The 27,950-nt window shown below is 45.6% G+C and overlaps 1 protein-coding gene across 2 annotated transcripts in view; it reads right to left on the minus strand.

Annotated features, from left to right (window-relative positions):
- The window catches only part of LOC121572231 (angiopoietin-2-like), a 140,569-nt gene that overhangs the window by 18,485 nt on the left and 94,134 nt on the right, over positions 1-27,950 (minus strand). For both annotated transcript variants that reach the window (XM_041884176.2, XM_041884177.2), the window contains exons 2-6: positions 24,506-24,661; positions 23,544-23,665; positions 19,232-19,464; positions 8,039-8,163; positions 3,925-4,026 (exon numbers count right to left, since the gene is read on the minus strand). In XM_041884176.2, the coding sequence (XP_041740110.1) occupies positions 3,925-4,026; positions 8,039-8,163; positions 19,232-19,464; positions 23,544-23,665; positions 24,506-24,661 (738 nt within the window). The remainder of the gene's footprint in view (positions 1-3,924; positions 4,027-8,038; positions 8,164-19,231; positions 19,465-23,543; positions 23,666-24,505; positions 24,662-27,950) is intronic.

Raw genomic sequence — 27,950 nt, forward strand, 5'->3', positions numbered from 1 at the left:
GTATCTCTACTACCCCCAGTACTCTACATGGTGGGATCTCTACTGATCCTGTTGCTGTTAGCTAGTCTCTCTGCTACCCCCAGTACTCTACATGGTGGGATCTCTACTGATCCTGTTGCTGTTAGCCTGTCTCTCTACTACCCCCAGTACTCTACATGGTGGGATCTCTACTGATCCTGTTGCTGTTAGCTAGTCTCTCTGCTACCCCCAGTACTCTACATGGTGGGATCTCTACTGATCCTGTTGCTGTTAGCTAGTCTCTCTACTACCCCCAGTACTCTACATGGTGGGATCTCTACTGATCCTGTTGCTGTTAGCCTGTCTCTACTACCCCCAGTACTCTACATGGTGGGATCTCTACTGATCCTGTTGCTGTTAGCTAGTCTCTCTGCTAACCCCAGTACTCTACATGGTGGGATCTCTACTGATCCTGTTGCTGTTAGCTAGTCTCTCTACTACCCCCCAGTACTCTACATGGTGGGATCTCTACTGATCCTGTTGCTGTTAGCCTGTCTCTCTGCTACCCCCAGTACTCTACATGGTGGGATCTCTACTGATCCTGTTGCTGTTAGCTAGTCTCTCTACCACCCCCCAGTACTCTACATGGTGGGATCTCTACTGATCCTGTTGCTGTTAGCTAGTCTCTCTACTACCCCCCAGTACTCTACATGGTGGGATCTCTACTGATCCTGTTGCTGTTAGCTAGTCTCTCTACTACCCCCATTACTCCACATGGTGGGATCTCTACTGATCCTGTTGCTGTTAGCTAGTCTCTCTGCTACCCCCAGTACTCTACATGGTGGGATCTCTACTGATCCTGTTGCTGTTAGCTAGTCTCTCTACTACCCCCAGTACTCTACATGGTGGGATCTCTACTGATCCTGTTGCTGTTAGCTAGTATCTCTACTACCCCCAGTACTCTACATGGTGGGATCTCTACTGATCCTGTTGCTGTTAGCTAGTCTCTCTGCTACCCCCAGTACTCTACATGGTGGGATCTCTACTGATCCTGTTGCTGTTAGCTAGTCTCTCTGCTACCCCCAGTACTCTACATGGTGGGATCTCTACTGATCCTGTTGCTGTTAGCTAGTCTCTCCACTACCCCCAGTACTCTACATGGTGGGATCTCTACTGATCCTGTTGCTGTTAGCTAGTATCTCTACTACCCCCAGTACTCTACATGGTGGGATCTCTACTGATCCTGTTGCTGTTAGCTAGTATCTCTACTACCCCCAGTACTCTACATGGTGGGATCTCTACTGATCCTGTTGCTGTTAGCTAGTATCTCTACTACCCCCAGTACTCTACATGGTGGGATCTCTACTGATCCTGTTGCTGTTAGCTAGTCTCTCTTTACCCCCAGTACTCTACATGGTGGGATCTCTACTGATCCTGTTGCTGTTAGCCTGTCTCTCTTTACCCCCAGTACTCTACATGGTGGGATCTCTACTGATCCTGTTGCTGTTAGCTAGTATCTCTACTACCCCCAGTACTCTACATGGTGGGATCTCTACTGATCCTGTTGCTGTTAGCTAGTCTCTCTACTACCCCCAGTACTCTACATGGTGGGATCTCTACTGATCCTGTTGCTGTTAGCCTGTCTCTCTACTACCCCCAGTACTCTACATGGTGGGATCTCTACTGATCCTGTTGCTGTTAGCTAGTCTCTCTGCTACCCCCAGTACTCTACATGGTGGGATCTCTACTGATCCTGTTGCTGTTAGCTAGTCTCTCTGCTACCCCCAGTACTCTACATGGTGGGATCTCTACTGATCCTGTTGCTGTTAGCCTGTCTCTCTACTACCCCCCAGTACTCTACATGGTGGGATCTCTACTGATCCTGTTGCTGTTAGCTAATCTCTCTACTACCCCCAGTACTCTACATGGTGGGATCTCTACTGATCCTGTTGCTGTTAGCTAGTCTCTCTTTACCCCCAGTACTCTACATGGTGGGATCTCTACTGATCCTGTTGCTGTTAGCTAGTCTCTCTACTACCCCCAGTACTCTACATGGTGGGATCTCTACTGATCCTGTTGCTGTTAGCTAGTCTCTCTACTACCCCCAGTACTCTACATGGTGGGATCTCTACTGATCCTGTTGCTGTTAGCCTGTCTCTCTGCTACCCCCAGTACTCTACATGGTGGGATCTCTACTGATCCTGTTGCTGTTAGCTAGTCTCTCTACTACCCCCAGTACTCTACATGGTGGGATCTCTACTGATCCTGTTGCTGTTAGCTATTCTCTCTACCACCCCCCAGTACTCTACATGGTGGGATCTCTACTGATCCTGTTGCTGTTAGCTAGTATCTCTACTACCCCCAGTACTCTACATGGTGGGATCTCTACTGATCCTGTTGCTGTTAGCTAGTCTCTCTACTACCCCCAGTACTCTACATGGTGGGATCTCTACTGATCCTGTTGCTGTTAGCTATTCTCTCTACTACCCCCAGTACTCTACATGGTGGGATCTCTACTGATCCTGTTGCTGTTAGCTTTTCTCTCTACCACCCCCCAGTACTCTACATGGTGGGATCTCTACTGATCCTGTTGCTGTTAGCTAGTCTCTCTACTACCCCCAGTACTCTACATGGTGGGATCTCTACTGATCCTGTTGCTGTTAGCTAGTCTCTCTACTACCCCCAGTACTCTACATGGTGGGATCTCTACTGATCCTGTTGCTGTTAGCTAGTCTCTCTGCTACCCCCAGTACTCTACATGGTGGGATCTCTACTGATCCTGTTGCTGTTAGCTAGTCTCTCTACTACCCCCAGTACTCTACATGGTGGGATCTCTACTGATCCTGTAGAAAGGTCAGTCTGTCCCACTGAGTCTGAAGTGACTGATACAAGTGTGTGAGCTCAGGGTGTGTGAGGGGAGTATGTGATGTGATCGAGGTGTGTGTCTGTGTGTACGTGTGAGCCTGTGATGTGTGATGAGCGTGTGTGTGGGGGTCGGACACCGACAGGGAGAGACAGCGAGAGTGCAGGTGCAACAACAGAACAGGGAGTGTCGTCGGGGGAACAAGGGGGACGGCCTACCCAAACAACCAGGGTCACCCCGGATCACAGATCTGTCTGTATCCCACGCCTCCCCAATCCTAAACCCTCTCCAACCCTCTCCTCTACCCCACCTTATCCCACGCCTCCCCAATCCTAAACCCTCTCCAACCCTCTCCAACCCTCTCCAACCCTCTCCAACCCTCTCCAACCCTCTCCAACCCTCTCCAACCCTCTCCAACCCTCTCCAACCCTCTCCAACCCTTTCCTCTACCCCACCTTATCCCACGCCTCCCCAATCCTAAACCCTCTTCAACCCTCTCCAACCCTCTCCAACCCTCTCCAACCCTCTCCAACCCTCTCCAACCCTCTCCAACCCTCTCCTCTACCCCACCTTATCCCACGCCTCCCCAATCCTAAACCCTCTCCAACCCTCTCCAACCCTCTCCAACCCTCTCCAACCCTCTCCAACCCTCTCCAACCCTCTCCTCTACCCCACCTTAGAGGGATTGGAACCTCCGGTCCAGTCTAAGTGAGGAATCCAGAACCACTGCCCCTCTTTATCCTACCTACTCTTATAGCAATGCACCTGTGATTCAGAGAGTTTGCTATCTTGATTTTGGATGAAGTCCATCACCAGAAATTACACAAACTAGATAGATGACATTCTACCACACACTCTGGTAGAATGTTGTCCATGATAACATGCTGAAAAAAAATGTCTGACTTAATTAAAACAAATTATTGTTAGATATTTGAATGACATACAGAAAAAGACTGCTTGTGTTGAGATGACAGTAATGTAAAATAATCTACCTTAACAGACACTCTTTGACTACTATTTCAATACGGAAGCAGTCTCTGCTGACAATTACCTACCAAAGAAGACTTGGTTGACCTCTTGTGTTTAAAGTCTAGTGAACATACCATCTTGTAATCCCTCCAGCCACGGTGGAAATCCACCGCTCCGTCTCTACGATGCTGCAGCACGGTCCAGCCCCCACCGCTTGTCTTCATATCACAGAACACCTGTAGAGGTAAACCCACTTCTGGTTACAGAACACCTGTAGAGGTAAACCCACTTCTGGTTACAGAACACCTGTCGAGGTAGACCCACTTCTGGTTACAGAACACCTGTCGAGGTAGACCCACTTCTGGTTACAGAACACCTGTCGAGGTAGACCCACTTCTGGTTACAGAACACCTGAACAGGGCCCATGTCCTCTATATGGGTGTCTGCTGTATCCAAAGGCACATCAATACAATAGTTGCATTGAGATGGTATTCCCAGTAACAGGTTTTTGGGATTCAGAAAAAACATTACTCTTGCACTCCAATTATGCATGTTTAGATTGTAAATATACAGTACCTTTATCAATGTCAGTATTCCCTGTGTCAAATCTAACCATTTATTACCAGCTACTGTATATCAATGTCAATGTCAGGCTTTCATAAAAATAGATTGATGTTTCAATAGTCAGTACAGGGTTACAGTCTAAAAGACAGATTGATGTTTCAATAGTCAGTACAGGGTTACAGTCTAAAAGACAGATTGATGTTTCAATAGTCAGTACAGGGTTACAGTCTGAAAGACAGATTGATGTTTCAATAGTCAGTACAGGACTACAGTCTAAAAGACAGATTGATGTTTCAATAGTCAGTACAGGGTTGCAGTCTGAAAGACAGATTGATGTTTCAATAGTCAGTACAGGGTTGCAGTCTGAAAGACAGATTGATGTTTCAATAGTCAGTACAGGGCTAATATATAGTCAAAAGCCTTACATCATACAGTACAGAGCTCTCTCTCTTTCAGTGATTCTATTAGAAGACCTCTGGTGTTATATAGAGCTCTCTCTCTCTTTCAGTGTTTCTGTTAGAAGACCTCTGGACACACTCACAGGGAGCGTCAGGTGTTGGGCTGCTGGCCTCTGTCTTCCATTTGATCTTCATCCAGCAGGGATGATAAACTGAATATCATCAGTGTCCAAGGAAAACACACAGAGAGAGAGAGAGAGAGAGAGAGAGAGAGAGAGAGAGAGAGAGAGAGAGAGAGAGAGAGAGAGAGAGAGAGAGAGAGAGAGAGAGAGAGAGAGAGGGGGGTGGGAGAGAGAGAGAGAGAGAGGGGGGAGAAATATATATATATATAGAGAGAGAGAGAGAGAGAGAGAGAGAGAGAGAGAGAGAGAGAGAGAGAGAGAGAGAGGGGGAGAGAGAGAAATAGAGAGAGAGAGAGAGAGAGAGAGAGAGAGAGTTTGAGAGAGAGAAATAGAGAGAGAGAGAGAGAGAGAGAGAGAGAGAGAGAGAGAGCGAGAGAGAGAGAGAGAGAGAGAGAGAGACACTACTTCTGACCAGGGCCCATAGGGACACACTCCAGGACTGTTTTCTTTATTTATTTGGTTTCTCACCGTATTTACATGCATATTTAAAGACTAACACTCGTTATCAACAACACCACCCCCACCACTTCCTCCTCCACCACCACCTCCTCCTCCACCACCCCCACCCCCACCCCCATCTCCTCCACCACCTCCTCCTCCTCCACCCCCACCACCCCCATCACCACCCCCACCCCCATCTCCTCCACCACCTCCTCCACCACCCCCACCCCCCATCTCCTCCACCACCTCCTCCTCCTCCACCCCCACCACCCCCATCACCACCCCCACCACTTCCTCCTCCACCACCTCCACCCCCCACCACCCCCCACCACCACCCCCCAACCCCCATCTCCTCCACCACCTCCTCCACCACCCCCCACCCCCATCTCCTCCAGCTCCTCCTCCTCCACCTCCTCCACCTCCTCCTCCTCCTCCACCTCCTCCACCACCTCCACCACCACCATCCCCACCACCCCCACCACCACCACCTCCTCCAAGGCTCTGGTCCTAGGGTCTTCCAAACAACATTCTGAATTCAGACCATGGGACCTGAAATAGATTTTTCGAAGAAATCCAATTCCCTAGAGAGGGTAATGTTTCGTGTTGATTCTGAAGAGTTTCAGACTGAATACTCCATACTCCCACGCTTTGAATAGGGAGAGCTATTCAAGGCCAAATCTATTGTGTTGTAATGCTGCAGCGAGGTCACCAGACTTCATAGAAATAACGTTTTCTAAATCCTTTTATAATGGTAAGCATATGCAATTTCTTTGTGCATTTTAGGGTTTGTTCTTTTTTCTCAAAGAAAATATGAATATTTAATAAATATGATATAATACATAATATAAGTAAATATAATGTCACATGATTACATTAGCATTCTTATTTTATATTATATTTGATATTATAACTTTATCAACTTGTTTGAATCTTTTTTCAGTTCTGTGAATGTTTCCCTAAAGGGGGTTCAAACCACTGTACAAACACAACGTTTTCTTGTAAAACAAAGCAACATATCTGGGAAGAGCGTGGAGAGGGAGGGCAAGTTATCCTCCACAATGACCAACAAGCTGTTGTATTGCTGGTAACCACGGCAGTGTCAACAACAAACGGTAGACGTTTTTAGCAAGAAGGCTTTTATCTCACCGGGCCAAGTTTATTAATGGATTTTTAGAAAAACACTCTTGATTCAGACATTTGCATATTTTGTGCATGACTGAACCTCCAAACCAGAAAAACACACTTTTTTAAATATCACTTGTCAGAGTGGTTTGTTTTCATTAGTCAGTCATTTGATCACAGATGGCTCAACCGCATCTCACACAAATATTGTCTCGTTGGGCCCCGTTACACACACACATTTAAACACACACTCTGCATTTAAACACACACTCTGCATTTAAAAAAAACAGGGCAATTGAAACCTCTCCCTGTTTACAGCTGCAGCCACCCAGCATGCAATGAGGCTAGATGTAGAGTGTGTGTGTGTGTGTGTGTGTGTGTGTGTGTGTGTGTGTGTGTGTGTGTGTGTGTGTGTGTGTGTGTGTGTGTGTGCGTGCGTGCGTGCGTGCGTGCGTGCGTGCGTGCGTGCGTGCGTGCGTGCGTGCGTGCGTGCGTGCGTGCGTGCGTGCGTGCGTGTGTGTGTGTGTGTGTGTGAGAGTGTGTGTGTGTGTGTGTGTGTGTGAGAGTGTCTGTCATGAGGCTAGATGGTTGGATGTCAGAGATTGAAAGCAATGGGGTGACGCTGCTGGAGTCTATTGAGTGTCCCAAACAGCACCCTATGGTCCCTGGTCAAAAGCAGCGCACTATGTAATGAAAAGGGTGCCATTTGAAACGTTTCGATACCAGCTTGCATCTATGTAAACACCCACAGTAGCAGAGACGTACGCCTGGCTACTGGTCCCCGTGTAGCTCAGTTGGTAGAGCATGGCGCTTGCAATGCCAGGGTTGTGGGTTCGATTCCCACGGGGGGGGGGGGACCAGTACGAAAAAATGTATGAAAATGTATGCACTCACTAACTGTAAGTCGCTCTGTATAAGAGTGTCGACTAACTAGCAGCGGAGACCATCACCTGGGTACCAGGTGACCCACAGGAGGTGAAGAAGAGGAGGGGATGGAGACAACAGATGGTGAGTGAAAAAGCAATGAATAACAAAACCACATTTTCCAGAATATTTTCTCTTCACTGGTCCAGGGCTTTCTAAACCTCTGCCAGTAATGTCTTGTCTTCAGACTGTGACAGTGGAAAGGGGCTAGCTTGTGGTGCACTAAACCACGGGTGAGTGAGTTGGCAAAAAGCTGCTTCAGGTCAGTGTAGGGCCTCTTCAGTAATTCTGACTCTCTACTCTCTCAGGCTGGGCTGGGCCTGCAGGGCAAAGCACTCCTGTTGTTTATTATTGTAACGTTCTGTACTCAGACGTGACATTTCCACTCGCCCATTCTCGGCAAACAGTCCCACTCTCTGTCCTTCCTGCCCTTAATGTGGCCCTCTCGGAAACAATAAAATGTCCAAATGTCAACCTTTTTTTCATAGGGTGTGTGTGGTTCTTCTATACGCTGAAGAAAAGCAGAGATTGGAATATATAGTGTCAGCTGGTAAATTATGCAATATTCGACATAAAAGCTGAACCCCTGCATAAGGTCATTAAATGTAACCCCTTACCTTAACTGTGCGGGTAGAGTTGGGTAGTCGTATGCTGTGGACACCATTCTCTGTGACCCCAGATCTGAAGATTTCAGCACAGTTTCTGAAGATCACTGGCTCCTCTTTGGGTGTACTGTGTATATCTGGGTAGAGAGGGATAGTCATTCAGGATAATGACTATGTACTGGGTATATCTGGGTAGATAGGGATAGCATTCAGGATAATGACTATGTACTGGGTATATCTGGGTAGAGAGGGATAGCATTCAGGATAATGACTATGTACTGGGTATATCTGGGTAGAGAGGGATAGTCATTCAGGATAATGACTATGTACTGGGTATATCTGGGTAGAGAGGGATAGTCATTCAGGATAATGACTATGTACTGGGTATATCTGGGTAAAGAGGGATAGTCATTCAAGATAATGACTATGTACTGGGTATATCTGGTAGAGAGGGATAGGCATTCAGGATAATGACTATGTAGTGGGTATATCTGGGTAAAGAGGGATAGCATTCAGGATAATGACCATGTACTGGGTATATCTAGTAGAGAGGGATAGCATTCAATTTCATCGTAAAATGTTTCCTTGGTGTTAAATACAGTCTATGAACAAACTTAAAATGTATCAGTTGATGTTTCGGATTACGGGATGCCAAGGTCATATTTTTCCATATGATGTTCCAGTTAAAGTGTTGTTCAGATTCATTTAGATTTGTGGACCATACTTTTTTAACGGCTAGCTCAGCATTCAAGCTTTCCAAGAGTTGTTTATATATAATAGACATCAGTCCTTTCGGGAGCCCAGATCATTTATTTATTAACCCCATCATTGGATGGTTTGGTAGTTGGGTATCCCAAGGAACTCCACAGGCCAGCATTGCTGACCTAATTTGTAAATATAGAAAAAGGATTTGCCTGGTAATGTGTATGTATCTTTCAAATCTTGGCATGTTCTCAAATCATTACTGTCCATGATATCGCCAAGGGTACGGATTCCACATATAGACCATGGGGGGATGCAAAATGCCTCCAGATCGCAAGGCATTATTGTGAAATATGTGACTAGTTTCAGGAAACTAAGTGTCTGTCGCGCGACACTACTTCACAGGAGAGCCATTTGAATGTAAACCTTTTTGTTTTCATCAAAATGGGCGTTTTGGAAGAAAATGCCTTCTGGAACATGTAAACTTTCATGTGTTTAAAAACAAATTTGTATGCCATCTGTAAATACGAATACAATTGTTAAACTACGAGCCTAGTTGGTTTAGCCACGGAAAAAAGACAGGAACCTTCCCGCTAGCCATGATTGGCTGAGATAATGGGTGGGATGAACATGCCGAGAGATGAGTTCAGATTGGTCTGCCATGTAGCACGCGTCTTTCTATAACATGAGATGGTCAGTATGTGTAGGTAATCCTTATTAACGCAGCTTTTTTTGAAAGATATCGCGTAGTAGAACTGCAAAGGTGTTGCTCTCCACTTTCTGGAGGACCAAGTTTTGAAATCAGTGGAATGCACGGTGGAATTAGAGTATGATAGCTAAGGAGATCGAGAAAAATCTGGCGTTTGATTGCAAATATGCATAGGGAGTCAAAAAGAGAACACACAGAAGGCTGTTATAAAACACCTGTCTCCAGATTACATCTTCAAACTAAGGGCAACCATGGCATCCGTGTCAGAGAGGGAGAAGCGTCCATCCATGTATACGGGTAAGATAGTCTAGCTATGTTCAGATATTATGCGTTTCTAATTTTGTGAGAAAGCCGTTTTCATTTCAAGTTAAAGCGTACTGTTAGCTAGCTAGATACAGTGGCTTGCGAAAGTATTCACCCCACTTGGCATTTTCACTATTTTGTTGCCTTACAACCTGGAATTAGAATTGATTTTTGGGGGGTTTGTATCATTTGATTTACACAACATGCCTACCACTTTGAAGATGCAAAAATTTGTTTCCTGTGAAATAAGACAAAAAAAATGAAAACTTGAGCACCATCCATCATTCCTTCAATTCTGACCAGTTTCCCAGTCCCTGCCGATGAAACACATCACCACAGCATGATGCTGCCACCACCATGCTTCACTGTGGGGATGGTGTTCTCGGGGTGATGAGAGGTGTTGGGTTTGCACCAGACATTTTCCTTGATGGCCAAAAAGCTCAATGTTAGTCTTATCTGACCAGAGTACCTTCTTCCATATGTTTGGGGAGTCACCCACATGCCTTTTGGCGAACACCAAAGTGTTTGCTTATTTTCTTCTTTAAGCAATGGCTTTTTTCTGGCCACTCTTCTATAAAGCCAAGCTCTGTGGAGTGTACGGCTTAAAGTGGTCCTATGGACATGTACTTCAATCTCCGCTGTGGAGCTTTGTAGCTCCTTCAGGGTTATCTTTGGTGTCTTTGTTGCCTCTCTGATTAATGCCCTCCTTGCCTGGTCCGTGAGTTTTGGTGGGCGGCCCTCTCTTGGCAGGTTTGTTGTGGTGCCATATTCTTTCCATTTTTTAATAATGGATTTAATGGTGCTCTGTGGGATGTTAAAAGTTTCTGATATTTTTTTATAACCCAACCCTGATCTGTACTTCTCCACAACTTTGTCCCTGACCTGTTTGGAGAGCTCCTTGGTCTTCATGGTGCCACTTGCTTGGTGGTGCCCTTTGCTTTTTGGTGTTGCAGACTCTGGGGCCTTTCAGAACAGGTGTATATATACTGAGATCATGTGACAGATCATTTGAATATGGCTGGCGTCAGTAAACGTTGCCAAAAAAACAGAAATCAATTGTTGCCAGCAGCACAGGTATGGTCACCAACGCTCTGGATAACATAACAACAGCCTAACCAGCTCTGCTACGGTGAGTAAAATGGTCAGAGTGAGCTGTTCTCTCATTTGTGTCTGGAAGTAGCTAGCAGGCTAGCAAATGTTAGCTTGGCTGCTTGACTGCTGTTGTTCGGTCAACCCTACTCCTCGCCCAGAGTGTCCAGTGTGCTCTCTGAACGCTCCGAGAGAATCGATGTCCATGTCCTGGCATAATACACTCAGGAGCAGCTTAGTAATGTCATTTACTTGAGCTCTGGGATAGGACATTGTTTTTTGCACCAGGAACAGTCACATTTCTTACCATGGAACTGCCCAAAATCACAGCTGGCGTGAATGACGAGGAAATACGCCCACTCCCATGCTTCACAGAATGGTGCAGGCCTCCGACAGATGGAGAAGCCCCAACGATCCAGAGCAGGGACGGAAGGTTGCCGATGTCGACTTCGAAATCATAGGAGTAGGCACAGCGGCTGCAGACACAGGTACCCCCAGCGACAAAGGTGCAGGAAGATCAGGCTAAAGGGCGGCGAAACTATTAGTTGTTTGTATCCGCTCCGGGCCTCTCGTTGTGAGTGTAGACTGCTTTGAGGGAGGCCGATGTGTTCGGCTTCCACGGCTCGTGACATGCGACCATAGTTGATTGCCATGCTCCTCTTGTTGTTCTCCTTTGACTCCACTATCAGATGGGGGAGGAGAGGCAGGAGATGGCTCCCCTGGCGAACGAACTCCGGGCAACACCGGCCAGTCGGATAACGACAAACGACAAGGCAGAGATGCATCCAACATGCATGAACGCCGTCCAGCCACCGGCGTAGAAAAGGTAAACATTCCACTCTGCATTTTTCCCCAGTTTCTTACGTAGGCTGGCGACCTGCGTGATCAAGGAAGCCACCTCAAGCCTATACAGTGGGGAAAAAAAGTATTTAGTCAGCCACCAATTGTGCAAGTTCTCCCACTTAAAAAGATGAGAGAGGCCTGTAAATTTCATCATAGGTACACGTCAACTATGACAGACAAAATGAGAAAACAAAATCCAGAAAATCACATTGTAGGATTTTTAATGAATTTATTTGCAAATTATGGTGGAAAATAAGTATTTGGTCACCTACAAACAAGCAAGATTTCTGGTTCTTACAGACCTGTAACTTCTTCTTTAAGAGGCTCCTCTGTCCTCCACTCGTTACCTGTATTAATGGCACCTGTTTGAACTTGTTATCAGTATAAAAGACACCTGTCCACAACCTCAAACAGTCACACTCCAAACTCCACTATGGCCAAGACCAAAGAGCTGTCAAAGGACACCAGAAACAAAATTGTAGACCTGCACCAGGCTGGGAAGACTGAATCTGCAATAGGTAAGCAGCTTGGTTTGAAGAAATCAACTGTGGGAGCAATTATTAGGAAATGGAAGACATACAAGACCACTGATAATCTCCCTCGATCTGGGGCTCCACGCAAGATCTCACCCCGTGGGGTCAAAATGATCACAAGAATGGTGAGCAAAAATCCCAGAACCACTCGGGGGGACCTAGTGAATGACCTGCAGAGAGCTGGGACCAAAGTAACAAAGCCTACCATCAGTAACACACTACGCCGCCAGGGACTCAAATCCTGCAATGCCAGACGTGTCCCCCTGCTTAAGCCAGTACATGTCCAGGCCCGTCTGAAGTTTGCTAGAGTGCATTTGGATGGTCCAGAAGAGGATTGGGAGAATGTCATATGGTCAGATGAAACCAAAATAGAACTTTTTGGTAAAAACTCAACTCGTCGTGTTTGGAGGACAAAGAATGCTGAGTTGCATCCAAAGAACACCATACCTACTGTGAAGCATGGGGGTGGAAACATCATGCTTTGGGGCTGTTTTTCTGCAAAGGCACCAGGACGACTGATCCGTGTAAAGGAAAGAATGAATGGGGCCATGTATGGTGAGATTTTGAGTGAAAACCTCCTTCCATCAGCAAGGGCATTGAAGATGAAACGTGGCTGGGTCTTTCAGCATGACAATGATCCCAAACACACCGCCCGGGCAACGAAGGAGTGGCTTCGTAAGAAGCATTTCAAGGTCCTGGAGTGGCCTAGCCAGTCTCCAGATCTCAACCCCATAGAAAATCTTTGGAGGGAGTTGAAAGTCCGTGTTGCCCAGCGACAGCCCCAAAACATCACTGCTCTAGAGGAGATCTGCATGGAGGAATGGGCCAAAATACCAGCAACAGTGTGTGAAAACCTTGTGAAGACTTACAGAAAACGTTTGACCTGTGTCATTGCCAACAAAGGGTATATAACAAAGTATTGAGAAACTTTTGTTATTGACCAAATACTTATTTTCCACCATAATTTGCAAATAAATTCATTAAAAATCCTACAATGTGATTTTCTGGATTTTTTTTCCTCATTTTGTCTGTCATAGTTGACGTGTACCTATGATGAAAATTACAGGCCTCTCTCATCTTTTTAAGTGGGATAACTTGCACAATTGGTGGCTGACTAAATACTTTTTCCCCCACTGTAATCCTCGGCAAGCACACAACTGCCGCATTTGAACTCTGCGTGGTCTAGTTTGTCCTGAAACAAAGCGTAGTAGATACAACTCCTACAGCGCTGGAACCGTTCATTTACTTCCCCAAAGAGGGCTCCATTGGAAAACTCATCTAGGACTAACTTCGTTAGCTTGATGGCTAATGTTAGCAGCTTTGCTAGGTTAGCGCTCTTTCAAGCAGACTTTAACCTGTCAGGTAAGCGGGATTCCAGGACAAGAAATAGTGGTCCTAGCTGTTAAAAGCTAACCGCGTCGCAGAATCCATGCAAAAACAAGTTTGGTATTTATGTTTAACAAAGATTGGTTATGTTTTAGTTAAAATAACTGATGACGTAGTGGGCCCCTTCAAAGAGGTGGGCATCAGAGAGAGGGAGATTGAATTTACGAACACACCCGTAGTATAAACTAGCCTTTAGTCTTGAAATCTTTGGTTGTTTAGTGCATGGCCTCACATGTGAATCCTTAAAGAGATGGGTTTTAGCTAAGGCTTAAGTGGGTGTGAACGATGCTGAATGGGTGTAGACAAAGAAGAGCTCTCCAGTAGGTTTACCAAAACATTCAAGGGCCATTGTCTCAAAAGTGAGGTAAGAGGTTTATCAACTTTCAAAGCAGAATTACTTTCCCATTGTTCCTCAACTGTAGTGTGTGATATACCATTTTCTAGCTCTGAGTCGCTACTTTTATCCAATGTAAAAAAAAAAACACAATCTCAAATGTTGCTACATAAGACCAAATCGAGCCGGTCGGTCACGTATTGGAGTATGCATGCCATTTTGATTCCCAGTTACATTGTAAATTTTTGCGCAAAATGGAAATTGCATAGCAATAAGACAACCAAAGCGTAGTTTATATTATTTAAGGGAAATATGAGTGAAGATCACTTCTTCCAGGACAATAGGAGACATCATACGGATTGTCCTCCTACGTCTTTCCCTCTTTGCAAGTTTGTTAATGTTATACGGGCTCGCTTACCTTGCAATATACATTTTGAAAATGCACTTTGGTTTTATCAGCCAGAGCATTGAACTACAGAAAGTTATCGCAAACAGCCAGAGCATTGAACTACAGAAATTCAGCCGTGGCAATATGTTCATTTAGACAATAGACATTCTGCCGTTTAAAGCAACTGGGATATTAGTCCATCTACTGAGGTCGGATTGAATTGGTTTGAGCATTCTGTTAAAGTTTTTGGTAATGTTTTTATCTAAGGAAGGAAATATATCTACTCCCAAATATTTAAAATGGGAAACGATTGGGATTCCAAAAGTAGAGATGGAGTCCTCCATCGACATCTTGAGAGGCAGTAGGGTCGATTTGGTTAGATTTATTTTATAACTTGAGACGGAGCTGAATTTGTCTATTATCTTCAAATATTTTGGGAGGGATTGAGATACATTGTCTAGCTAGGGAAAGATATCGTCGGTGTATAATGAGATGACGCTATCCGTAGAATTGAGAGATATTGGTGTAATTTCTTTCGATCGTCGAATTGCCTAGGCCTGGGGCTCCATAGACAATAAAAATAGCAGAGGTGGGATGGGATCACCTTGCCTGCTACTTCTAGTTAGTCTGAATGGAACAGAGCAGGTATTGCCTGCTATTATTTTTGGCTGAGGGACTGGCATAAAGTATTTTTTATCATATTCATGAAATTGGAGTCAAAGTCCCATATGTTCCAGAACCGACCAAAGATACGACCATTCTAGTCTATCAAAAGTGATTTATGCATTCAGAGATAGAGCTACCCAATGAGCTTTGGTTTCTGATGAAGCATGTCAGATACAGTATGTAATCGTCGATGGAGTTTATCTGAGGATAATAGTTTAACAAACCCACTTTGGTCAAGATGTACCAATTTGGGTAAGTACGTTTCGAGAGGGGACAACATCATTTTTGAAAATAGTTTAATATCTGTGTTTATCAAAGATAGTGGGTGATAGTGAGAGCACTTGGTGGCATCCTTTTTTTAAAATAAAAGCTAAATTAGTGCTGTATTCACATCCCTTCCAAATGAACATTTGTGAATGGCTGTGTTCATCATTTCAAGTAACAGTGGACCTAATTGGTTCCAAAATTGTAAATTGACCTCAGGAGGAATACTGTCACAACCAGGTGATTTACCTTTATTCATGTTATCTAGTGTCCTTTTGAGTTCATGGGGAGAGATTTGGGCTCCCAGCCAGCCAGTTCCCTCAGTTGAGAGAAGAGGAGTTCTTCTATCTTTTAAAAAGGCCTCGGTCTGGCTTGGTGTGGATTTATAATCAGAGGTGTGCAATTCTTTATAGAAACGGGAGAATCTTTCGTTGATTAACTTGGGTTCTTATAGTAATTAACCTGATTCAGATTCAATAGCTGCAATATCCTCTAATTGATCATTACTGCCAAGCTTGTTAGCCAGTAGATGACTGGGTCGATTACCATGGAAGTAATGGTTGAGTCTAACTCGATGGATGGCAAATGCTGCTCTCTGTCTTATCAATAGATTTAGTTCTGTCTTGACTTTGAAGAGAGCAGTCGCTACCTTTTCTGAAAATAAGTGTTTGTTGAGAAGGCTCTAACATCGTTAACAACTTTTCCAATTCTGATATCTTCTTTAATTGTTACTTATTGAGCCCAGATGTAAATGCAGTTGCATCGTTTTTAATAAAGCCTTCGATGGCTTGCCATAAAATCTGACGCTCATCGACTGAATTTTTGTTAATCATTATAAATGAATTCAATTCAGTTTCAAATTGTTCACAGAAAGTAGGATTTTGTAGTAAGGAAACATTAAATGGCCATCTTGTGGCTCTTTTAGGAGATTGAGACATGTGTATCTGCCAGTTATAAGCATGATGATTAGATAGGCAGATTTCTATTTTCTTGATTAAAGAAAATAGAGGAGTAGATGATAGTATGAAATCGATTCGGGAGATTGTTTTGATATTGTTTGAATAGAGAGTGTACTATTTTGCTTTAGGAATATTCAAAATGTAGGCCCCGTGTAGCTCAGTTGGTAGAGCATGGCCTTTGCAACGCCAGGGTTGTGGGTTCGATTCCCACGGGGGGGCCCAGTATGAAAATGTATGCACTCACTAACTGTAAGTCGCTCTGGATAAGAGCGTCTGCTAAATGACTAAAATGTAAAATGTAAAATGAATATGTCCTCGCCAGACATGTCCAGAATGGCATTAATATCTGTCCCAATAACCAGTTGGAATTCAGTGAATTCTAACAATATGCTGTTCAGATAAACAAAAACGTAGGATCATATGAATACGGAGCATACACGTTAATAAAGGCAATTTTCTTTCCATTATGGATTAATTTAAAGGAAAGTGATTCTACCTTCTTGGTCTTCTCCTTTACCAAGGATGGTGATTTAGAGTTTCTAATGTATCATCATGAAAACACCTTTAGTTTTGTTTGGGGCTGATGAAAAAGCAGCCAGTTTGGACAAACGGTTTTCTATTCTATATGCGTCCTTTTGGAGCAGGTGTGTTCCTTGTAGCATCGATATATCAACATGGTTTCTTAGCTAGAATATCAAGACATCTGGAACACTTGATAGGAATATTAAACCCTTTCAAATTCCAGGAGAGAAATAGACGGTGTCGCCATTGTTTTTCTAAAATGTAACTGTTATCTTTAGTGTTGCTAAAGCACATAGCTGTAAAATAACAAGCCCCACAGGGAAACCCTCCGTTTGGTCGCTCCCCACCCAGGAGACCCCCTCTATAGGGCCCCCGGCCCTCCGTTTGGTCGCTCCCCACCCAGGAGACCCCCTCTATAGGCCCCCGGCCCTCCGTTTGGTCGCTCCCCACCCAGGAGACCCTCTCTATAGGGCCCCCGGCCCTCCGTTTGGTCGCTCCCCACCCAGGAGACCCCTCTATAGGGCCCCCGACCCTCCGTTTGGTCAAGCTCCCCCACCCAGGAGACCCTCTCTATAGAGCCCCGGCCCTCCGTTTGGTCGCTCCCCACCCAGAGACCCTCTCTATAGGACCCCCGACCCTCCGGTTTGGTCGCTCCCCACCCCAGAAGACCCTCTCTATAGGGCCCCGACCCTCCGTTTGGTCGCTCCCCACCCAGGGAGACCCTCTTCTATAGAGCCCCGACCCTCCGTTTGTCGCTCCCCACCCAGGAGACCCTCTCTATAGGACCCCCGACCCTCCGTTTGGTCGCTCCCCACCCAGGAGACCCCCTCTATAGGGCCCCCCCGACCCTCCGTTTGGTCGCTCCCCCACCCAGGAGACCCTCTCTACAGGACCCCCCGACCCTCCGTTTGGTCGCTCCCCACCCAGGAGACCCTCTCTATAGGACCCCGACCCTCCGTTTGGTCGCTCCCCCACCCAGGAGACCCTCTCTATAGGACCCCCGACCCTCCGTTTGGTCGCTCCCCACCCAGGAGACCCTCTCTATAGGACCCCCGACCCTCCGTTTGGTCGCTCCCCACCCAGGAGACCCTCTCTATAGGACCCCCGACCCTCCGTTTGGTCGCTCCCCACCCAGGAGACCCTCTCTATAGGGCCCCCGGCCCTCCGTTTGGTCGCTCCCCACCCAGGAGACCCTCTCTATAGGACCCCCGACCCTCCGTTTGGTCGCTCCCCACCCAGAAGACCCTCTCTATAGGGCCCCGACCCTCCGTTTGGTCGCTCCCCACCCAGGAGACCCTCTCTATAGAGCCCCCGACCCTCCGTTTTGTCGCTCCCCACCCAGGAGACCCTCTCTATAGGACCCCCGACCCTCCGTTTGGTCGCTCCCCACCCAGGAGACCCCCTCTATAGGGCCCCCGACCCTCCGTTTGGTCGCTCCCCACCCAGGAGACCCTCTCTATAGGACCCCCGACCCTCCGTTTGGTCGCTCCCCACCCAGGAGACCCTCTCTATAGGACCCCCGACCCTCCGTTTGGTGCGCTCCCACCCAGGAGACCCTCTCTATAGGACCCCCCGACCCTCCGTTTGGTCGCTCCCCCACCCAGGAGACCCTCTCTATAGGGACCCCCGACCCTCCGTTTGGTCGCTCCCCACCCAGGAGACCCTCTCTATAGGACCCCCGACCCTCCGTTTGGTCGCTCCCCCACCCAGGAGACCTCTCTATAGGGGCCCCCGACCCTCCGTTTGGTCGCTCCCCACCCAGGAGACCCTCTCTATAGGACCCCCGACCCTCCGTTTGGTCGCTCCCCACCCAGGAGACCCTCTCTATAGGCCCCCGGCCCTCCGTTTGGTCGCTCCCGACCCAGAAGACCCCCTCTATAGGGCCCCCGACCCTCCCTCCCCGGTCCCCCCGCACTGCACTATAATTACAGGGTCGGAGCATTACGGCCAGTGGCAGCCTCACATATGGGATCCCTTAAGCAGCATATTTTTGGTCTTTAAGGTATTAAACTAAAATAATAATAATAATAATAATAATAATAATAATAATAATAATAATAATAATAATAATAATAATAATAATAATAGTAATAATAAAGTAAAATAAAATAAGTAACCAATTCAGACCTTTATAATTAAGCTAGCAGACTTGACCTTTATAATAAAGTTAGCAGACTTGACCTTTATAATTAAGTTAGCAGACTTGACCTTTATAATAAATTTAGCAGACTTGAACTTTATAATTAAGTTAGCAGACTTGACCTTTATAATAAAGTTAGCAGACTTGACCTTTATAATTAAGTTAGCAGACTTTACCTTTATAATAAAGTTAGCAGACTTGACCTTTATAATTAAGTTAGCAGACTTGACCTTTATAATTAAGTTAGCAGACTTGACCTTTATAATGAAGTTAGCAGACTTGACCTTTATAATGAATTTAGCAGACTTGACAAGTAAGGATGGATAATGAAGAAAAAACAAACACATTCCCAGTAGATCTCTCTCACCATTGCAGTGGGTGCCCATGGCTAGCAGCTGCTGCACTGTGTCAGTCAGTATAGCCTGCTGTTTCTGCAGTAGTGTGCTGTTGTGTGTGGAGGTCCCCAGCTCTCCCTGTAGCTGGGTGACCAGGCGCCTCTGACTCTCCAGCATGTCCTGCTGCTGCTGTTCCTGCCTCTGAAGACCCTGGAGCTCCTTAACGTGCCTGGCCTCTAACGCTGAGAACCTCTGCTCTAGCAAACTATATGAGACAGAGAGAGAGAGAGAGAGAGAGAGAGAGAGAGAGAGAGAGAGAGAGAGAGAGAGAGAGAGAGAGAGAGAGAGAGAGAGAGAGAGAGAGAGAGAGAGAGGGGGAGAGAGAGGGAGAGAGAGAGAGAGAGAGAGAGAGAGAGAGAGAGAGAGAGAGAGAGAGAGAGAGAGAGGGAGAGAGAGAGAGAGAGAGAGGATGGATGGTAGTCTCTCTGACAGGAACCATCCTACAGGGACAGTGGAAGAACCCTTGATGAACCATGTTTTTTCTAAGAGTGACCTAGCCAAAAGACAAGGAGGTGGTGGATAGCCTAGAGATTAGAGGAGTGGAACAGCAACTGGAGGGTTGATCCCTAGTGGGGTCAGGTGATATTGTATCCTGTACATACCAACTGAAGGGTTGATCCCTAGTGGGGTCAGGTGATATTGTATCCTGTACATACCAACTGAAGGGTTGATCCCTAGTGGGGTCAGGTGATATTGATGTAGTAAGTAGAGAGATCTGTCAGCACAATGCAGCAGCACTGGATTGGTTGATTCAAAGGAACCAATTGTGTTAAATGCATGTCTCAGGAATTAGCATTATGCAGTCTCCTGTATGCAGCCTCCTGTACATACTTCTTATAGTATCCTGTACATACCTCCTATAGCATCCTGTACATACCTCCTATAGCATCCTGTACATACCTCCTATAGCATCCTGTACATACCTCCTATAGCATCCTGTACGTACCTCCTATAGCATCCTGTACATACCTCCTATAGCATCCTGTACATACCTCCTATAGCATCTTGTACAAACCTCCTATAGCATCCTGTACATACCTCCTATAGCATCCTGTACATACCTCCTATAGCATCCTGTACATACCTCCTATAGTATCCTGTACATACTTCCTATAGCATCCTGTACATACCTCCTACAGCATCCTGTACATACCTCCTATAGCATCTTGTACATACCTCCTATAGCATCCTGTACATACCTCCTATAGCATCCTGTACATACTTCCTATAGCATCCTGTACATACCTCCTACAGCATCCTGTACATACCTCCTATAGCAACTTGTACATACCTCCTATAGCATCCTGTACATACCTCCTTTAGCATCCTGTACATACTTCCTATAGCATCCTGTACATACCTCCTATAGCATCCTGTACATACCTCCTATAGCATCCTGTACATACCTCCTATAGCATCCTGTACATACCTCCTATAGCATCCTGTACATACCTCCTATAGCATCCTGTACATACCTCCTATAGCAAGACGAATGAATGACTGCAGAGACAAAAAAGACAGGTTCCATTCAGCAAATGCCAAAGAAACATCTTGAACAACCCAGGCCCAACAAAACACACACACACACACACACACACACACCACAGAAACACCTGTACAGCAGCATTAGACATCTGGATGGAGCTGCATATTGAACGTCTCAATCACTACCCTGGGGCAACCATGACGTGCGTGCTTGCATGTGTGTGTTACCCACCCCGCTCCAAATGAAGCCTGTAAATCCCCCAGTCTGATGTTTATAGCTCTGACTAACGACTCAGCAGAAACAACCCAGAGCCACACAGACGGATGCAAGCTGCTTCTCACTCTGCCTTGCTCTGCACTGCACCCCGCTCTCAAACACCTTTGGCTGAGTCCCCAATGGCACCCTCTTCCCTATATAGTCCATTGGATCCTGGTCAAAAGTAGTGCGCTACGTAGGGAATAGGGTTGCCATTTGGGACGTATACCTTACCTCACTATGTTTACACCTGGAGATCAATTGGAATTGATTTCAATGGCACTTCTCGTAATGGTGTTTTGGGTTTTCTCCCCAACAATGCCTTACTAACATTGTATAAATAGTGTCACGACTGAATCCATTGATGCTCTAGTTGTTATTTTATCTTAGGCTTCAACCCAGAGGGAGTCAAAGGAAGTAGCCAACCTCAGGTGGATATTCTAACCACAAGTAGGGGTCAAGAGGTCAAGCAGGGTCATATGTGTGGCAACTGTCATGACCAGATCACTCTGTTATTCTGAACACACCTGGACCCCGTCCCAAATGGCACCCTATTCCCTATATAGTGCACTACTTTAGACCAGAGAATGGCACCCTATTCCCTATATAGTGCACTACTTTAGACCAGAGAATGGCACCCTATTCCCTATATAGCGCACTACTTTAGACCAGAGAATGGCACCCTATTCCCTATGTAGCGCACTACTTTAGACCATAATAATCTGGGTGCCTGGGGCCTGTCCACAGGGCTGAATGGATAAACAACCAGAGAGACATAACACTGGCCACTTCACACGATGCCACCTGTTCTTCATCCCCATGTCTGTGTCATTCATCCTCCTCCAAACCTTTTGGTTCCCTCAGTAAATAATGTTTATCCCTGAAACATCAGACTCACACCATGGTTCAGACTCACCTCCTGGTTCAGACTCACCTCCTGGTTCAGAGTCACCTCCTGGTTCAGAGTCACCTCCTGGTTCAGAGTCACCTCATGGTTCAGACTCACCTCATGGTTCAGACTCACCTCCTGGTTCAGACTCACCTCCTGGTTCAGAGTCACCCCATGGTTCAGACTCACCTCCTGGTTCAGACTCACCTCCTGGTTCAGAGTCACCCCATGGTTCAGACTCACCTCCTGGTTCAGACTCACCTCCTGGTTCAGAGTCACCCCATGGTTCAGACTCACCTCCTGGTTCAGACTCACCTCCTGGTTCAGACTCACCTCATGGTTCAGACTCACCTCCTGGTTCAGACTCACCTCATGGTTCAGACTCACCTCCTGGTTCAGAGTCACCCCATGGTTCAGACTCACCTCCTGGTTCAGACTCACCTCCTGGTTCAGACTCACCTCATGGTTCAGACTCACCTCCTGGTTCAGACTCACCTCCCTGGTTCAGAGTCACCCCATGGTTCAGACTCACCTCCTGGTTCAGACTCACCTCCTGGTTCAGACTCACCTCATGGTTCAGACTCACCTCCTGGTTCAGACTCACCTCATGGTTCAGACTCACCTCCTGGTTCAGAGTCACCCCATGGTTCAGACTCACCTCCTGGTTCAGACTCACCTCCTGGTTCAGACTCACCTCATGGTTCAGACTCACCTCCTGGTTCAGACTCACCTCCTGGTTCAGAGTCACCCCATGGTTCAGACTCACCTCCTGGTTCAGACTCACCTCCTGGTTCAGACTCACCTCATGGTTCAGACTCACCTCCTGGTTCAGACTCACCTCATGGTTCAGACTCACCTCCTGGTTCAGACTCACCTCCTGGTTCAGAGTCACCCCATGGTTCAGACTCACCTCATGGTTCAGACTCACCTCCTGGTTCAGACTCACCTCCTGGTTCAGACTCACCTCCTGGTTCAGAGTCACCCCATGGTTCAGACTCACCTCATGGTTCAGACTCACCTCCTGGTTCAGACTCACCTCATGGTTCAGACTCACACCATGGTTCAGACTCACCTCCTGGTCTCATGTGTCTTCTGGTTCAGACTCACCTCCTGGTTCAGATGTATCTTCTGGTTCAGATGTATCTCAAGCCCCCAGTATGAAATGTGTAAGGGAGCATATTTCTCCTGACCACGTGACTCTATGGCAGTGGTATTCAAAGTCGGGGTACCGCAGTTGGGGTTGTCGTTGTTTTTAAAAAAAAATTGTTAGATTTTGGGGTGGGATGGGATCCCCGCTGAAAAAAGTTTGAATACCACTGCTCTAGAGCCTGGGACGTTACCTGGTAAGTTCACATTGTTGGGGGAAAAAATATACACCATCCATAACCAACTATCACATACCAGACCTGGATTCAAATACTTTATCTGTGATTGATTGAGCATGCTTGATGCAAAGACACCAATAGAAGAAAAAAAAACATAAGCATAAACCCCGCCCACCTGGCACCGCAGACAGGCCAAATGTAAACGCTCACAGTATTTGAACTCAGATCTGGCGGGTTCACGTGCTCTTTCCTTTCACACACACACACACACACACACACACACACTCCCTTCCTCCCTCCTCTCTGCGTGTTGGACAGGGCTGCTGTACCTGTTCTTATCGTTGAGCCGTGAGATTTCCTGATTCTGCTGGAGGATGTGTTTCTCCAGACGGTTAGTGAACAGAGAATACTCTAACAGCTGAATCTCCATTCTACTGGTCTGGTTTAGCACCTAGGGAGGGAGGGAGAGTTATTCAGTTACCTGACAAAGACCATTAAAGATCAAGCTGTTGTTAAGGATCTTGTTCTGAATATGACGCCAAGACACCTGGATTAAATGACTATCTTATATAGAGAAGACTTAGTACTTTCTTCAAAGCTAAACACCAGACACAGATAGACAAACAGGAAGGGGCCTGTTATACAATTTCAAAGATGAATAATACAAGTTTGACCACTACATTCGTATCTTATCTTTGCAGCTTGACTGATAACCAACCAGTTACAATATTTGTACAGGTTGCACTGTTGTACATCATGGATCACAAAGAGAGAGTGACTGATAGAGGAAACTAGAAAATACCAAAACACATCTTCCTGTAATAACAGCTCTATGGTACAACTAAGGACCATCTGTGTTGTGGCTCCATGTTGGATGTTTTAACTGGCTGATTGTCAGTCAACTAAATTCAACTCAGCATGTCAATCAAAGTGTTTACGATGAGGGACAACAGATCTCAGCCTAATCAATGAATCACACCTGGGACAACTGGCCTAATCAATGAATCACACCTGGGACAACTGGCCTAATCAATGAATCACACCTGGGACAACTGGCCTAATCAATGATTCACACCTGGGACAACTGGCCTAATCAATGAATCACACCTGGGACACCTTGGCAACTAATCAAAACATTGAAAGTTGAATCAAGGTATTTTGTTGCGCGGCTGAAGCTCTTTCGGACCAGGGTTGAAGCCCTCTGAATGATCCAGTTCCCATCATCCACCTACAAATGGAAGAGGAAGGGACTAGAGGTATTCTTCACAACAGGTCCAGCTGATTGGCTTACCTGGGTCTTCACATCTGTCAGTTTACGGGTCAGCTCAGCTGATTGGCTAAAGAGGTTGGTCACGATCTCCAACATGGCCACCGTCTGGGTGTGAACAGCGTTCCTCTTCATCTCCTCCATCCCAGAACGCAGGTTCTCCTGGATGTACCTCTCCAGCTGGAATACAGGGAATAAAGGGAATACAGGGAATACAGGGAATACAGGGAATACAGGGAACACAGGGACCACAGGGAATATAGGGAATACAGGGAACACAGGGAATACAGGGAATACAGGGAACACAGGGAATACAGGGAACACAGGGACTACAGGGAATACAGGGAACACAGGGAATACAGGGAATACAGGGAACACAGGGAATACAGGGAACACAGGGAATACAGGGAATACAGGGAACACGGGGAATATGGTCAGGAGACAGAGGAACATTCCTCCTCTTCTCTCATTTCCCATCAGTCATTAGGCCTGTTAAACTACAGGACATCAGTCATTAGGCCTGTTAAACTACAGGACATCAGTCAATCATTAGACCTGTTAAACTACAGGACATCAATCATTAGGCCTGTTAAACTACAGGACATCAGTCATTAGGCCTGTTAAACTACAGGACATCAGTCATTAGGCCTGTTAAACTACAGGACATCAGTCAATCATTAGACCTGTTAAACTACAGGACATCAGTCAATCATTAGACCTGTTAAACTACAGGACATCAGTCATTAGGCCTGTTAAACTACAGGACATCAGTCATTAGGCCTGTTAAACTACAGGACATCAATCATTAGGCCTGTTAAAATACAGGACATCAATCATTAGGCCTGTTAAACTACAGGACATCAATCATTAGACCTGTTAAACTACAGGACATCAATCATTAGGCCTGTTAAACTACAGGACATCAGTCATTAGGCCTGTTAAACTACAGGACATCAGTCAATCATTAGACCTGTTAAACTACAGGAGATCAATCATTAGGCCTGTTAAACTACAGGACGTCAGTCATTAGGTCTGTTAAACTACAGGACATCAGTCATTAGGCCTGTTAAACTACAGGACATCAGTCAATCATTAGACCTGTTAAACTACAGGACATCAGTCATTAGGCCTGTTAAACTACAGGACATCAGTCAATCATTAGACCTGTTAAACTACAGGACATCAGTCAATCATTAGACCTGTTAAACTACAGGAGATCAATCATTAGGCCTGTTAAACTACAGGACATCAGTCATTAGGCCTGTTAAACTACAGGACATCAGTCATTAGTCCTGTTAAACTACAGGACATCAGTCAATCATTAGGCCTGTTAAACTACAGGACATCAGTCAATCATTAGGCCTGTTAAACTACAGGACATCAGTCATTAGGCCTGTTAAACTACAGGACATCAGTCATTAGGCCTGTTAAACTACAGGACATCAATCATTAGGCCTGTTAAAATACAGGACATCAGTCATTAGTCCTGTTAAACTACAGGACATCAGTCAATCATTAGACCTGTTAAACTACAGGACATCAGTCAATCATTAGACCTGTTAAACTACAGGACATCAGTCATTAGGCCTGTTAAACTACAGGACATCAGTCATTAGGCCTGTTAAACTACAGGACATCAGTCATTAGGCCTGTTAAACTACAGGACATCAGTCAATCATTAGACCTGTTAAACTACAGGACATCAGTCAATCATTAGACCTGTTAAACTACAGGAGATCAATCATTAGGCCTGTTAAACTACAGGACATCAGTCAGTCATTAGGCCTGTTAAACTACAGGACATCAGTCATTAGTCCTGTTAAACTACAGGACATCAGTCAATCATTAGACCTGTTAAACTACAGGACATCAGTCAATCATTAGACCTGTTAAACTACAGGACATCAGTCATTAGGCCTGTTAAACTACAGGACATCAGTCATTAGGCCTGTTAAACTACAGGACATCATCATTAGGCCTGTTAAAACTACAGGACATCAGTCATTAGGCCTGTTAAACTACAGGACATCAGTAATCATTAGACCTGTTAAACTACAGGACATCAGTCAATCATTAGGCCTGTTAAACTACAGGACATCAGTCATTAGGCCTGTTAAACTACAGGACACCAGTCATTAGGCCTGTTAAACTACAGGACATCAGTCATTAGGCCTGTTAACTACAGGACATCAGTCATTATGCCTGTTAAACTACATGACATCAATCATTAGACCTGTTAAACTACAGGACATCAATCATTAGGCCTGTTAAACTACAGGACATCAGTCATTAGGCCTGTTAAACTACAGGACATCAGTCAATCATTAGACCTGTTAAACTACAGGAGATCAATCATTAGGCCTGTTAAACTACAGGACGGAGTCATTAGGTCTGTTAAACTACAGGACATCAGTCATTAGGCCTGTTAAACTACAGGACATCAGTCAATCATTAGACCTGTTAAACTACAGGACATCAGTCATTAGGCCTGTTAAACTACAGGACATCAGATCATTAGGCCTGTTAAACTACAGGACATCAGTCAATCATTAGGCCTGTTAAACTACAGGAGATCAATCATTAGGCCTGTTAAACTACAGGACATCAGTCATTAGGCCTGTTAAACTACAGGACATCAGTCAATCATTAGACCTGTTAAACTACAGGACATCAGTCAATCATTAGACCTGTTAAACTACAGGACATCAATCATTAGGCCTGTTAAACTACAGGACATCAATCATTAGGCCTGTTAAACTACAGGACATCAGTCATTAGGCCTGTTAAACTACAGGACATCAGTCATTAGGCCTGTTAAACTACAGGACATCAGTCATTAGGCCTGTTAAACTACAGGACATCAGTCAATCATTAGGCCTGTTAAACTACAGGACATCAATCATTAGACCTGTTAAACTACAAGACATCAGTCAATCATTAGGCCAGTTAAATTACATGACATCAGTCAGTCATTAGGCCTGTTAAACTACAGGACATCAGTCAATCATTAGGCCTGTTAAACTACAGGACATCAATCATTAGGCCTGTTAAACTACAGGACATCAGTCATTAGGCCTGTTAAACTACAGGACATCAGTCATTAGGCCTGTTAAACTACAGGACATCAGTCAATCATTAGGCCTGTTAAACTACAGGACATATCAGTCATTATGCCTGTTAAACTACAGGACATCAGTCATTAGACCTGTTAAACTACAGGACATCAGTCATTAGGCCTGTTAAACTACAGGACATCAGTCAATCATTAGGCCTGTTAAACTACAGGACATCAGTCATTAGGCCTGTTAAACTACAGGACATCAGTAATCATTAGGCCTGTTAAACTACAGGACATCAGTCATTAGGCCTGTTAAACTACAGGACATCAGCATCATTAGGCCTGTTAAACTACAGGACATCAATCATTAGGCCTGTTAAACTACAGGACATCAATCATTAGGCCTGTTAA

This window comes from Coregonus clupeaformis, chromosome 8 (assembly GCF_020615455.1).
Source record: "Coregonus clupeaformis isolate EN_2021a chromosome 8, ASM2061545v1, whole genome shotgun sequence".
In the NCBI taxonomy this organism is placed as follows: Eukaryota; Metazoa; Chordata; class Actinopteri; order Salmoniformes; family Salmonidae; genus Coregonus; species Coregonus clupeaformis.